The sequence below is a fragment of the Syzygium oleosum genome, unplaced genomic scaffold (assembly GCF_021117445.2).
Source record: "Syzygium oleosum isolate NSW1041296 unplaced genomic scaffold, Sole_v2.1 Sole_v2.30, whole genome shotgun sequence".
In the NCBI taxonomy this organism is placed as follows: Eukaryota; Viridiplantae; Streptophyta; class Magnoliopsida; order Myrtales; family Myrtaceae; genus Syzygium; species Syzygium oleosum.
In genome coordinates, this window is record NW_026607514.1 from 2,587,378 (window position 1) to 2,601,266 (window position 13,889).

Genomic DNA, 13,889 nt, shown 5'->3' on the forward strand with positions numbered 1-13,889 from the left:
TTCCTCTTTCGATGGTGGAATTTCCTGTATCAAGTATGCGCAGGATTTTCTCGATAACTTTGGCTTTGTTCTTTTCGATATGATTGCTTTGGTAGTTCCCGGTTTTCTATCCTACGGATTGTAAATTCTCTATTGCATGAATGAACCGAGCCGAATCGGGTTAAATTTCTCTTCGGCTGTTTTCTAAAGCTATGCTGGAAAACTAAGTAGAACAAACCCTTCTCCGGCAGACATTGGAATCTATGGAACTCAAATGACCTCGGAATTCAGTTTGCCTATTCCGTAATGCGATGGTTCTTTATCGGATGGAGAAATTTACCCCTGTCGTTGATAATGTGTCCTGGAATTGACCGAGGGTTAAAAAGAATGTATAGAACCATGTCTCATCTCGCTGCCCACGAACTTTGGAAAGCTTGAAACGATTTGAAATTGCTGAAGAATCGCTTAACCTACACGAATGGCTAACCTCAGGGTTACGTAGTAATATAGGGTCAAATGATTCGAAAGAGAAGAATATTAACGAAAGCCGACGAACCGTTAATTATACAGATACACATAAGATTTCACAAGCAAAGAGTAGTTCATGCTACAGGCACATTGGAGTGAACAGTCTCTGTGGATTTTACATTCCCCTGAATGATACTCTCATTGAAGATTCAGAGAGACAATCCTGATTCTTCATCCTCTTCAAGGCTCGAGGCGTAGATGATGTAGAGAGCCCAGATGAGCCCAAACACACCCAACAGGATCCATCCGAGCAGGTTGTTGCTCAACCCGAACGGGAGCCCCGTCCCTTCGGTGCTCATCCTGTCGTCCACCAGAGACATGGCCGGGCCTGACATGGTCGCCGCGCACAGGGCCGCGACCAGCGACGCACTCATGCCCACGCTCGAGGCTTTCTCCGGCTCTGAGGGCTTCCCATCTGCGGAACACTGGACTCTTCCCTTCATAGCAATTGCAGGCAACCCTGTGGCCATAGTAATTGTTGAAAAAAAGGATTCAGATTCAGAGCGTCGGTTTGGCTCATCTTATGAGTACATTTCTCTTTCCATATTGAAGCAATAGGACTCTACTATTGAAGAATTGATTGCAGACTGCAGTTGAATGAAGGTAAGATAATAGCTGCAAGCAATGACTTAATTTAGTAGGAAGTGAAACGTAGCCTAGGTGGTCTAATTGAATCTATCTCATTAGAGTTATTTACCAATCAGATGGTGAAATCAACCAGCTGACCAAGTGAATCAATCAGTGAGAACACCTCTCAAAACTTACCCCAAAAGAAATGGTCAAAGACAGAAAAAGGAGAGATGGGTAGTTACCAAGAACAGGGGAGGATGAAACCCCAAGAGGTCTCTTCTGAGAGAGACCTCTGCATGAGACCATGGAGGTTGCAGAGCTTGCAGTGATGGTGGCCATCTCTCTCCTCTCTCTCCCTCTCTCTCTCTCTCTCCAAAGGGATGTGTTGGGTGTGATTGGCAAGTGAGAACGGTTTATTTGATGGAGAGGCTTGATGAGAAGAGGATTTTGCATAAAAACGAGAAGCCACCACAGGAGCATGGATAGCAGGAAAGCCCCTCATTTGATATCCTTTATCCGCACCTGCCCAACCCAATTTGTCCACGTGTCACATCATCCGTTTAGAGCCACTACAGCTCTTAGCAAGCAGACCTGACTTCTCTGGAGAGAAACCCCCGAAAGACGGATAATTATATAAATAGTCTCTGACTTTTAGCTAAATGTATAATGTAGTCTATGAATTTTTGATACATATTCAATATAATCTCTAAAATATATGAAAATGTTCAACGTAATCCATGATAAAGGACTACATTGAACATTTTCATATAGTTCAGGGACTAAATTGAATATGTATCAAAAGTTCAAAGACTACATTGAATAAATTAAAAATTCATGGACCATATTACACATTGGGTTAAAGTTGATATACTATTTGTGTCATTTTCCTCCAAAAAAAAAAATGAGAGAGGATGATGAACTATTCGAAGCCCAAGAGGTCCAGCAACTAAAGCATCATGCACTGCTGCCGAGGGATAGATTGGGTCCATTAATTGAAAGGATTGTCAATTCATGAACAATGTCTCAAACAGAATGCGGGCTAATAGAATCGCGTGTGTCCAAAAAGCCCACACTGGCCCGGCCCGACCCCCGCCGGCCCGACCTGGCCCTAAAATTTGGGTTATTTTGGGGTTGGGTGTTGTGACTGTTGTCTACTTTGGATAGGATTTTTAGGTATGGGTATTACTAAGTTTGGATAGGGTTGGGCCCAATCCATTGACACCACAAAACCACCCATGGGCCACAGACCACACATCTCCGTCTCTCTCCTCAACTCAGGAAAATCAAAACTTTCTCTCTCTTCTCTTTCTCTCTCTTCTATATCTCCTTCTTCTACTACATGATCTAGGGCTTGAGGGATGCTCTTTTCCTTCGCATTCTCCTCTTGAATTCGTGGCGAGATTCGTTTCCCCCCCCCCCCCTCCTTCCTCCGGCGCATCCCGATTTGATCAGATTCGATTCGATTAGGGTTTCGATTTCCTTTCATCCGCTCCTCCCGATGGGACCGGAAAGTCAGCGCCTTTGCTCGCCCGCTCCCTTGCCGTTCCTCCGATCAGGCCTCGGCTCCGGCGTCCCTGCGATCGTCGATTGAATCCTCCGGTTGTGGATTTCCCTTTTGGTGTGGGTGGTGTTGTTCTTCAGGGGAGAAAGCAGAGACCTTTTACTATTTTGGGACATCTCTTTTCGTCGATTGGGACGGTTCTTTACCCGATTTAGGCTCTGCCTTTTGCTTTTGCGTTTTGATTTGATTCGTCTCGGATGGTGAGTTCAGAGGGATTGAGGGAGTCGCCGCCCCCCGTGCCGGCGATGGCGATGGTGGCGAGGCAATTCGGGGTTACAAAGCCGATTTCGGTGTTGGGGCCCAATGAAGCCGATGTTCAGAGAAGCATGGAGTTGGAGAAGGATGAAAAAACCGGAAAGGTTGTAATTGAATGACGAACCTGAAACCTGACCCGGCCTAACCCGACCCGACCCGGATCTTGCGGGATATGCTGAACAGGGTCTTGGGCCGGGTCTGGGTGGGCCAAGCACAACCCTATTGATTTTGGGTCAAGTAGGGTATCATGAAAGCCCGACCCGACCCATTGACACCCCTAAATAGAATGTGGAGTCTGCGAAGAGAACTCATGGACGTAAGTTAACCGGAGAGAAAGTTTCGGCGCCTGACCAAGATCAATTGGTGGCATCGGCACCCAAAAAGCACGATGATGCTATAAGTACAGCTTAGACCAGACATTCGGCCGAGAATTAAGAAGCCTTAATTATCTGAGATGAGTTTTATGTACATCCAAGAACTAAAGAGCATTACAAAAATCTGCTTGGGGGGTAGGAAGGTGTGGGGGGATTCTTATTGAACTAAGTTAACCTCTGCTCCAATGGTAATTATGGCCGGATAGTTCTCTTCGAAAGAATGGAAGGTAATTTACACAAAAATTTGTAAGAGATTGAAAGAATCAAAGCTTCCTTTGTTCTTGAAGAATAATCAAGTGCCAACGGGTGCGCCATGTGGTTTAAGAATACTCAAGTGGCCGGGACTACTCGTGGACGTTGCACTGTTGCAAGTAAGGGTGGTAAAAAATGACATGCTTGGTCCAGTAACCCTTGTACTTCCTGATCCCGATTTCCAACCACGGCTTCATGACACCATTAAAGTGTATAACTGCTGCACGGTCAATGTCGCTCAGCGCGACATTCGACTCATGACCTAGGCCAAGGATGTGCCATCTCCTGTCCAGAGCTACTGTCTGGTTGTAAAAGGTGAGCCAGCCTATCGGTAAACTGCCAGCCTTCCACAATGGCTTCCCATGCTCCTGCAACTAGCACCACAGAAATTGAGTTCTTAAAATGTCCAATTCAAATCATTTCAGACATAAGAAGGGCCGTTGTCACAGATATAGTGAGCAGGACATGCCAAATAATGCGATCCCCATACAGCCTCCCCAGTTTTCTTATCAAAATCATATGCCTGGGGAAGGAAGTTTAAGATACTTGGTAAACCCTAGTGCAATTAAATCAACACCATACAATTGCATCCACTTAAAAGGAAATCTAAAATTAGAAGAGAGGAATACGAGGACGAAATAATAAGACATCAAGGAAAGTGCAAACAAGAATTAACAAATTACAATCACTTCTTTTTATATTTGACATCCTTAATGTCATTTATGCTTCACCATCCTTAACAGAAGTTTCAGCACAGGCAATTCATATTGGAAAATCACCCAATGCGGACAATTAAATATACGAATTAAAGAAAATACACTAGTCTTTCTCATCCTTCCCTTTCTATCAGTCTCTTTCTCCTTACTATTTCCTGGGGGATTGACGTAATTAGTTAGCACAAACTCAGACCAATAAGACGTTCATTGTCCAAGGAGATGACATGTAAATGGTGCTCTTGATAAGTTGCGGTGCTTTTTAGAGTTATTTTAGAGGAATGAAAGAATACTAGCAGGTATACTATTACATGATAAAGAAATGAAACCTAGCATTGAACACATACCAGCTGCAAGTAGCTGCCATATTTTGCAGTTAAATTTTGCTTCCTCCACTCTTGCAAATCAAACAAGTTCATCCCAAACGCCCATGTGCACGTATTGGCATCGAACCTCTCGGAAACAAATGGATCTGTGAAGTCAATGTACATGTCCATCCGCCGATATGAAGCATCACCTTCCTGACAAGTTTCCACAGCCCCATTTACTTTTCCCTTCAAATCCACATCCCAAAGCTCGGTAAGATCCCTTTGCACTACCACATCATGGTCCAAAAACACAATCTTATCCAGCAGAGGGAAAACATCTGGCAGATAAAACCGTAGATGATTCAGTGCAGAAGTATATCGAGGGTCATGGGCATTCTGCTTCTGCATTGATGAAGCATATTTTTTCAAAAGCCACTCAAAATTTTCTAAGCTCTGGATATCTACAATCGCTCTTCCAGGAGGATTTTGCAAAAACCACATAGAAATTGCTGGGAAATTGAGGGAATCTGTCACTACATGGAACACGATCTTCTCTGGCTCCTGCAAAAAGTGACCAATGAGCAACCAGCATCTTTTTCATAAAAAAGAAATCATGGAATTAAATCATCAACGCTGTTCTTCTGCAAGAATAAGTGTAAAATCCAGCTAAACTGACAAGCAATTGCACTAGAGGATTAGTGGGGGATTAGTGGGACATTAGCTCATGACTCATGAGATCGGAGAGCCAACTAAAAAAACTCTTCATCGGCCAAACAAAAGAAATAAACTTTCAAAACATGCCCTGGGTGTGCATGAAAAGATTGAAGTCGAGCAAGCAGCAATGAAGTGGCAAGTAGAGCAAATGATCAAACTGCCTCAAACTACAGATCGAAAAAACAGTCATTCAATTGGTTATTCAATATTAGTCAATATTATGAGAAATACCATATGATACTCAAGTCATGAATGGAAGATTATTATGTCTGTGAAGACTGAAAGCTACCTCCAACTTCTGTGTTGATAGCATAAAACAGTGTCGTGTACACACACATACACTACTTCCCCTCACCAAGGGCAGAAACTGAAACTACAATTTTTACGAGCAGTTACAGGTGTGAGATGGAAGAAATGTAATTACTTCCGCAACTTTTACTTGGTAATAAAAACAAGTACTTGCGAAGTAAGTAAACTAACTATACGATATGAACAAAGACATCCATTTATTAAAGGTGCAAAACAATGCCATCACTCACTCTGTAAAATCATACCAGTTATTCTGTTTGAGCTGATTTATTTGTTTAAATTCATCTTGTAAATAGCCTACCGTGGTTGCCAGCTTTTAATTAACAATTGGTCTCACAAAACTCGAATTTGAATATGGAAATATAGAATGCACAAACCAAAGCATCTAATATACCAAACAAGGGCAGGCTTTGAAAAGTTAAGGATCTGTGTGCGCTCTGAACTGTTACTGCTTTCCTTTCCCTCAGTCAGTGACTAAAGGGTAGATTTGTTGTCAGATAAAAGAAAAACAAATAAGATACTGCAGGCTGAGACTCCTTTCAATCTTTCTGTGGCCTTTGGGTAGCAAGGCGTCTTAGATATTCCCCTCAAAGCTGAAATTTTCTAGAGGTTTGGTGCGTGATTGGAGTTTCCAAGTTGAGTAAAGATTTATTCAGTGGCTAGGGCAGATGTACATAGTTTTACTGCGCAGTATTGCTAAATTACAATATTCCACCCCAGTCTCAACAGAAAAACAGTCGTACTTTGATGAGAGGAATTTAAGATGGGAGGGATGGCAATTGTAGATCCAGGGAAGGCTGGTGAGAATCACCCAGACAAACAGACAGGCTCTCGAGAAAAACATGAGATCCCGACATATATTTTATCTGTGTTAAAATTTTAAGCATAATTCTTTTATCACTGACATTACTCATTATATTTGGACTTGCCAATGGTGAAAGGGTGATCCAAAATTCTTAATACTTAGAAAACGAGCTCATACATAGCATCAACGAGATCTAAGATACAAAGAAGGAATTTCCAAATGGTCCAGCACTTCCATCACTTGCTCTATCAGATATGAAGCGAATTCAACCTTTAATAAGACTCATCATCTCATGCTCATTAATGTCTGGTCATTGCTAAACAAGTCTCAAATATAGAGAATCAAGGCTGGAAACAAGAAATCAAACCACCAAGATAAGAAAAATTCAGAAGCAATTACCGCAGCATGTGCCACTGTTGAGTTGACCACTACTGCACAAGCAAGAATGTTGTCCGAGAATACAGCATAGTGATAGAGATCTCCATCACGTGCTTTTTCCTGGTTAGCAAGCTTTCTCTCATCAGCTGGAAGGGTGAAATACTCTGAAGTGAGCCGCATAGCAAGGCAATGAAGACCTTTTGGTGTAGTCCTTGCAGCAAGCTGTATAAGATGTTCAGCTTCATTCTTATGCGCCCGAACCTGCTCTTCAGTGTTGTAAGTCATAGCACGGAGCTTTATGGCCATGGATGAACAGTCTGGAAAGGCACGACTGGCTTTGGACAAGGAAACTTCCATGATTTTTGTTCTCTGCCAAGCTCTGCAATTTCGCAGAAATAGCATCATGAATAAAGAAGAAGGATTAAACAACTCCTTTAAGAGGAAAAGATCGGAGCATACAAGGTATCTTATATTCTCTCTATTGTTATCAATATTATTGACACCAGCAAGCAATGACCTAAGAGTAGCGATCAGAGTTTTGGAGATTTCATTCATATTCGAAGAAACCAACTTTCCAAGAGGAATACAGTTCAATAGGTAGATCACTAATCAGCATAGGGAATAATAAGAGTGGCTGAACCTCCTAGATAAATCAGAATCCTTCTTGGCATCACCGATTGCTCTTTCCAACTCTTTCATCCGCTGTCTCAGCTCTTTCACAATATGTGAGTTACTACCTGGTGGTGCAAAGTTCAAGTATACTTTTGCTCTAATCAGCTGATCTTTCATCTCTTTCACCTTTTTATCTGACAAACTTTGCTCCTGAGGCTGTCCCCTCTGAACTCGGTGGACCATAGTTTGATCGAATTTCTCCTGCAATTAATGGAAAAATTGCAGATGATACATTTTTTTTATATGAAGGCACGATAAAACTACCTTCAGTTGTACCACGTTAAAGCGAAAGGGAGTATCACGTATCATTTCCGCAGTTTAATGCTCCATTGTGCTTCGATAACAGGATGTGCTCATGTTAACAACTATCGACATCAAGTTTTTTGTTAATTTTAAAATTATATTATCTAAAAACACATGTGCATACTACGCCTTCAAAACACATCATGATATAATTGGTTTCTGGAAAACAGAGCAAGTAAAGAAAAGCTCGTCTCCATTTTAGTGGTTAACAGAACATGGCAAAAGGCCAGGTCAATGACTGACAAGCGATCCCAGTGAAAAGCAATCATACAAGTGGAAAACCAGTGATAAGAAACTAGAAGATGACCCTGGAAACAAATGACCGTTAACGTCTCATATAGTTGAAACACGGCTCCTAGACAATTATGTTGACAGGAGGGAACATATTTACTAGTTCTATCATTCCCAGATTCGCAGGCATTGCGAAACAACCACAAGAGGAAAAAGAAGCAACAACGGAGTCAGAGGACACAAGAATAGAAAAGTCAAGTGAAGCTCGCATTATTCTTGATCGTAATGGATAAGGTTTCATTCCCAGGTGAATAGGCAAAGCTCTCAAAACCACAGGAAATCCATTTTACTCTAGAAAAAAAAAACACAGAGCCATAAATGGGTTGACACTCTCCAAGTGACAAGGACACAATTTTACAGCGAGTGGCATTGCAATACAAATTAATGTCACACCATCCGCCCCATTCTCTGAGGAAGACTAGTTACTGGTGTACTTCTCACCATAAAATCATTGTTTTTTTGTTACCTTTCTAACAGTCAGCCAAGCACATTATAACAATGGTGGGATTCCTCATATTTCTATAGAGCAATTTATCTAACGCAAGGCCCTAACACTCCTCCCCTTGCTTCTGGCTTCTGCCAAGGAGAACATAACACAGTTATCAGTTCAATTTCAGTCTCCCTTTATTCTAGTGAACTTCATATCCTATGTTCTGATAATCGAAGCAGATGGACCCCAGATGCTGTCTTATGATCCAACATGCAGCAGGTAATAGCTATTCACACGTGCCTGATGTCATGTAAAAATAGCTCAAAGTCTTGTACCTCAACATTGTCATATCAATAGAAAAAGTGAACTCTCATCTCAAACCAGCTATCTCAGTTTAAAACGACAGACCATGATGACCACCAGAAATTACCAGATAATAATTGTAGTTGTAATCATGTTGCAAGTTAACCATTTGATGGTGAAATAAAAGTTGACCACAAGAAAGCACGTTTTTTTATTTAAACAGATAATAACCAAAGTCAACCCCTTAAGACACCAATTGAATATTGCTCATGGAAGGCTGAAAGAAACACTACATAGGATGGCAATACATCCACCAAATCTTGAGATTAGCAAAATGCTAATAGGACAAATAAATTGCGAGAATGATTACTTCACTAGCATCAATCTGAGAACCCTAAAAAATACCTCCAGAGTAAAAATTCCGAATGACCTAAGCCCGTGATTAAAGTAGGTGTCAACCAAAGTAGAAGATCCTTTGCTTGCAAACAAATCAACCTAATAAGGTAGAAATCAGTGAATCCATAAAGCTAGATTGTTGAATAATGTCAGTACACCCTACGCAGATCAAAGCCCTGCTTCGAACTGTATTCTATTCCCAATAGCTACTAGCGTATTACAGGTTCCAACCAGAGTGTCATTCCTAGCTCCCATCATGTTAACCAGAAATAAACCAAAACTGTGATTAGTAGCTTCTTTCATCTGTTAAAGGGTACCTGTCCTCTGGATGTGGATGGAACTTCATGATGCTGAATTTGCTCATCTTCCTTAGCACTTCTGCGTGTAGTTCCTAATTTCGAGGCAGCCATAATCAGAGATCAGCTTTGGGTCAAGATAAAAAAAAAAAAGAACAGAAGAAAGATACACCAACCATTTCTTTCCAAGATTTGAGTTCTTTCTGCAGCGCCTCTGGACTCTGCAGACTGATGGACCTTATTATAAGTATAGCTGACCATGGAACCAACTTCATTGTCTTCATAAATTACCTGTTTCGGCTCTTTCAAGCCCTCGCCCTCTTCCTAAAAGAGAGAAAGCAATCCCAATCCCGTATGCATTAACCACTGACCAAAATCACATTAGGCGCTTCGATGCAGCCCGTACAAATAACTTTTTACTCATACCTGATCGACTGAATTAAGTCTCCAAACATCCGCACTAAATTTCTGCACGAGAGAATCAAAATGAATCTCAAAAATCAGGTACAGAAAAAACAATCTTCACGGCCGCATAAAAAAAACCCGCAACTCCATGTCCATACACGGAATCGCGGTACATTGCAAATCAACATGAGCCTTTTTTTTTTTGCAGTAAGTTTCAATTGCAAAACCACCTCAGACATGAACTTTACTCTGTTCGTATGACCAACCCACAAGACAAACTTCTTTTCTCTGATAATCAACCAACACCCAAACAAAACAAAACAAAATAAAAGCAAACAAGCAAAAGACAAAACTTTTAACAGAGAGTCACGAGATTCATACCCTATTGGAGAACTCCTCCAGAAACTCCTTGCGTCCTGCAACAACAGATTCAAACAAAAAACAACCCACGATCAGTCCTCGCATCAGAAAACAAAAAACCAAACAGCCCGAAACTAAGATCGGCAACCAGGACCAATGCCCATCTCCCACGATAGCCAGCCACGTACCTGTGGCGGAAATGTGCTTGAGCCTGAAGGAGACGAGGAGAACGGGGGCCAAGACGGAGACGGAGAAGAGGGAGAGGATCAGGATCCTCAGGCGCCGATGCAGCCTCCTCATCAAAAAATCGCAACGGAGGACGACGAAAAGCCCGACCGACCGGCCGCTTCAACTCCGGGATCTCTTCCGGTACCCCGACGGGCTTCCCCACCACCACCACCACCACCACCACCACCACCACCGCGAGACGGCGGCGGGGATCGGCGACGATTGGATTCGACGCTTGAGGAGCAAGGCAGGGGCCGGAGGGACGAAGCGCGCTCTAGGGTTTTTCAACGGGAACGTGCTCTGCTGCTCTGTGTATCTGGCGAGAGGAGAGAGAGAGAGAGAGAGAGAGAGAGAGAGCGCTTCTGGTTTCATGCCATGGTCGTCTGCGTGAATGGAGCTCTTCCTTGTCTTCTCCCTATTATTATTATTATTATTCTAAGTTGCTATTGTTTTGTTATTGTTATAATTATTCTTATTATTAATTTAATTATTTAAAACGAGATTTAGAGATGATAACCCAAATGACCCCCGAACTTTTGGCAAACAGGTAACGTGGTCCTTAAACTCTGGCTCGATGTGCAGTATCGTTCCTGAACTTTGGCCCAATCTGCAATGTCGTCCCTGAACTTAGACTTTGTTCAACGTGGTCCATAAACTTTCTGGTATGTATTCAAGCCAGACGTGAAATGTGGGCCTTGAACTTTGGACAGATCTGCAATGTCGTCCCTGAACTTATAATTTGTTCAATGTAGCCCCTACCCAATTCAGTCCCTTGATAGTATGGAAATGCTCAATGTTGTCTGTGAGCTTAAATTAATGGAAGGACAATATTAAATATTTTTCCATACAGTCCAGGATTAAATTGAATACGTACCGATATTTTATGGACCACATTGAACAAATTAAAGTTTCGTGGATAATATTGCACATTTGGGTTAAAATTCAGGAATAACATTGAACAAATTTAAAGTTCATGGATCACATTAGCCCGTTTATGTCATTTTACCCTAAGATTTAGGTGAATCTGACGAGATTGGGAAATTAGATTGCGAGTTAATTTTTTAAATCATGTATTAGCTGTGCAGGGCGCTTGCGTGGAGAATCGGGGCTGCGTGAACGAGTGAGAATGACGAGCTGGGACGAGGGTGGGCTACGGTGCGGACGCGCACGTGGCGGGCGATGGCGCGGACTCCAGGTGCTGTCCGTTGATCGTGATGGGGCGATGGCGCGGGCTCCAGGTGCTGTCCGTTGATCGTGATTACCTCGGGTCGTGATCGCCGTCTGATTGTGATTGACCCGAGTACATTGGATCGAGACGTTTGGTCGGTTGTTTTTTCTTCTTCTTTTTTTTTTTCTTTTTTTCTTTTTTTTTTCCGGGGGACACTTGTGATCTATTTGATTCACATGATTAGGTGTATAATATTATTATATCATTCTAGGTGTGGGGTGCAATTTAAATTGAATTTGATGTCACAAGGGGTAGATGCCTCGACCACATACTTAACCGGTCGTTTTCGTGACTTGAGAAATTCTATCAAAGCGAGTAAAAGACAACGATATTTGCTTGGACTAGGCACGATGCGAGCAAGATAAGGTAATCACAAAATATCGTAATCACTTAAGTGTGTGAAAACTTTTTAATTGGTTACTTAAATGTCGTGACTTTTAAAAGATAGCCGCTTGAGAGCCGTGACTTTTCCAAGACGTTTACCACGAATGATGGAAATCCGAAGTGGCTGGCGTCTGTCGTGAATGTTTTTTTTAAAATTGTGACATCTCGAGTGATCAATTGAAAAGTTACGGGAACCAAGTGATTGCCATACGAAATTTATGATCGATTAAAAATTATAGAACTAAAGTAAAAGTCTTAAGGAAGTTTACTTCCTTTTTCTTTTTGTCGAAAATTTCCATTTGATGATGTAGAAATGTGCAATATGCTAGGGGTGAGCATGGTCCGGATGGGCGGTTCCCACTATAGAATCGGGAACCGTATACTAAATATCGGTTCCGAAAAATTAGAACCGGAAATCACTCATTGGTTTCATGGATCCACTCGAGAATCGAAACGCCGGTCCGGTTCCCGGGTGGGTCGATGGAGTCGGTCCTATCAAGCTTCATGCAAATTGAGGTGACCAAGAGCGAGCGAGGGAGGTGATGAATGGCCGGAAGCGTGGCCGTGAGTTAAGAATCGAGGCTGTGAGGTGTTGAGCTTGAGAGTCGAGGCCATAAGTGAGAGATAGAGAGACGATTCAGACAAGGTGAAAGTGAGATAAGACGAATACGATGGGCATTGAACTTCAAATTAGGGATTTTAAGGTTTTCATTTTTCTTAAAAAATTTTCTATTTTTTTGTTGAAATTTTTTTTAAAAAAATTATATATATTACCGTTTTAATCCGGATGGGCGGATGGACGGTTCCATATCTAAAATCGGGAACTAGACCGGTACTCATATATTCTAATAAATTAGAACCGGGATCCTTTTTGTTCCGAGTTAGTTAGGTCCGATTCCAAGCGGTCCGGGCAGTTTCCGAGTCATTTGCACACCCCTACAATACACACCCATAAGTTCGTACTTATTCATTAAGCTAATTCTTAACTATTCATGAGAGAGAAAGCGAGAGAGAAGCGGGGAGGAGGAGAGAAGAAAGGTACCGTGTCATGTGCAATCAATATTTTCAACATTCGTTTTTTGGATGCAGTAATTTGTTCGGGACATGTGCAATTGATATTTCTTATTAAACATGTTTAACAAGTGACCGAGCCCCTCCAAATTGAAAGATCCCAGGAAAAATCGCTGCTTAAATCCAATCTAGATGAATGATTTGGAAAGCAAAGCCGAAATTTTTAAATGGGTAGTTAAATAAATAAAGTATATTCAAGCACTTGATTAAAAAAAATATTATGCTATTAATAATATAGACCAACTTACACAAGCTTAAGGGAAACAAGCTTTTTATATGAACCAACTTCATCTAAATGTTTGATTGGAGAATGGTAAGTAATGAGATCCAAAATCAAAATCGAGTGATTTCAATTGACTAAAGTGGATCCCTACTTTATTATTTCAATCTTGGCAACATTAAGGCTTTATTCATTTCGTGAAAAATGAATGATGAAAATCGATCGCTTGTATTACTTACGAAAATGAGTAAACGCAAAATATTTTCATTGTTTATGAAATGTTTGGACATGATTGTCGTTGATGATGAAAATATTTTTCATAAACTAATAATTTTAAGCGATGCAAACGATCATTTTGTAGAAAATATTTTTCAAATCATTCATTTTCCGTGAAATAAATAGAGCCAAATATTATTATTTTGGAATAATGACACATATAGTCCATAAACTTTGGCCCAATGTGCAATGTGATCTCTGAACTTTTAATTTGTTCAATGTAGTTCATAAACTTTAGCTTAATGTGCAATGTGATTCTTAACCTTTTAATATGTTCAAC

At 41.3% G+C, this 13,889-nt stretch overlaps 2 protein-coding genes across 3 annotated transcripts; both read right to left on the reverse strand.

Annotated features, from left to right (window-relative positions):
- Positions 1–516: 516 nt before the first annotated feature.
- LOC115677521 (photosystem II reaction center W protein, chloroplastic) lies at positions 517–1,521 on the reverse strand. Its single transcript, XM_030600698.2, has 2 exons — positions 1,320–1,521; positions 517–967 (listed from the first exon to the last, which is right to left on the reverse strand). The coding sequence occupies exons 1-2, from the start codon at positions 1,414–1,416 to the stop codon at positions 657–659; spliced, it is 408 nt and encodes a 135-aa protein (XP_030456558.2). The 5' UTR covers positions 1,417–1,521; the 3' UTR covers positions 517–656.
- A 1,791-nt stretch (positions 1,522–3,312) lies between these two features.
- LOC115677565 (probable galacturonosyltransferase 6) lies at positions 3,313–10,809 on the reverse strand. Of its 2 annotated transcripts, none has more exons than XM_030600748.2 (9): positions 10,391–10,809; positions 10,224–10,258; positions 9,864–9,905; positions 9,614–9,761; positions 9,459–9,532; positions 7,387–7,619; positions 6,768–7,125; positions 4,580–5,101; positions 3,313–3,887 (listed from the first exon to the last, which is right to left on the reverse strand). In XM_030600748.2, the coding sequence occupies exons 1-9, from the start codon at positions 10,500–10,502 to the stop codon at positions 3,612–3,614; spliced, it is 1,800 nt and encodes a 599-aa protein (XP_030456608.1). In that variant the 5' UTR covers positions 10,503–10,809; the 3' UTR covers positions 3,313–3,611. The 2 variants fall into 2 exon arrangements, with proteins under 2 accessions (XP_030456608.1, XP_030456607.1); XM_030600747.2 differs by having other exon boundaries at positions 3,313–3,893; positions 10,391–10,806.
- Between the last annotated feature and the right edge of the window lie 3,080 nt (positions 10,810–13,889).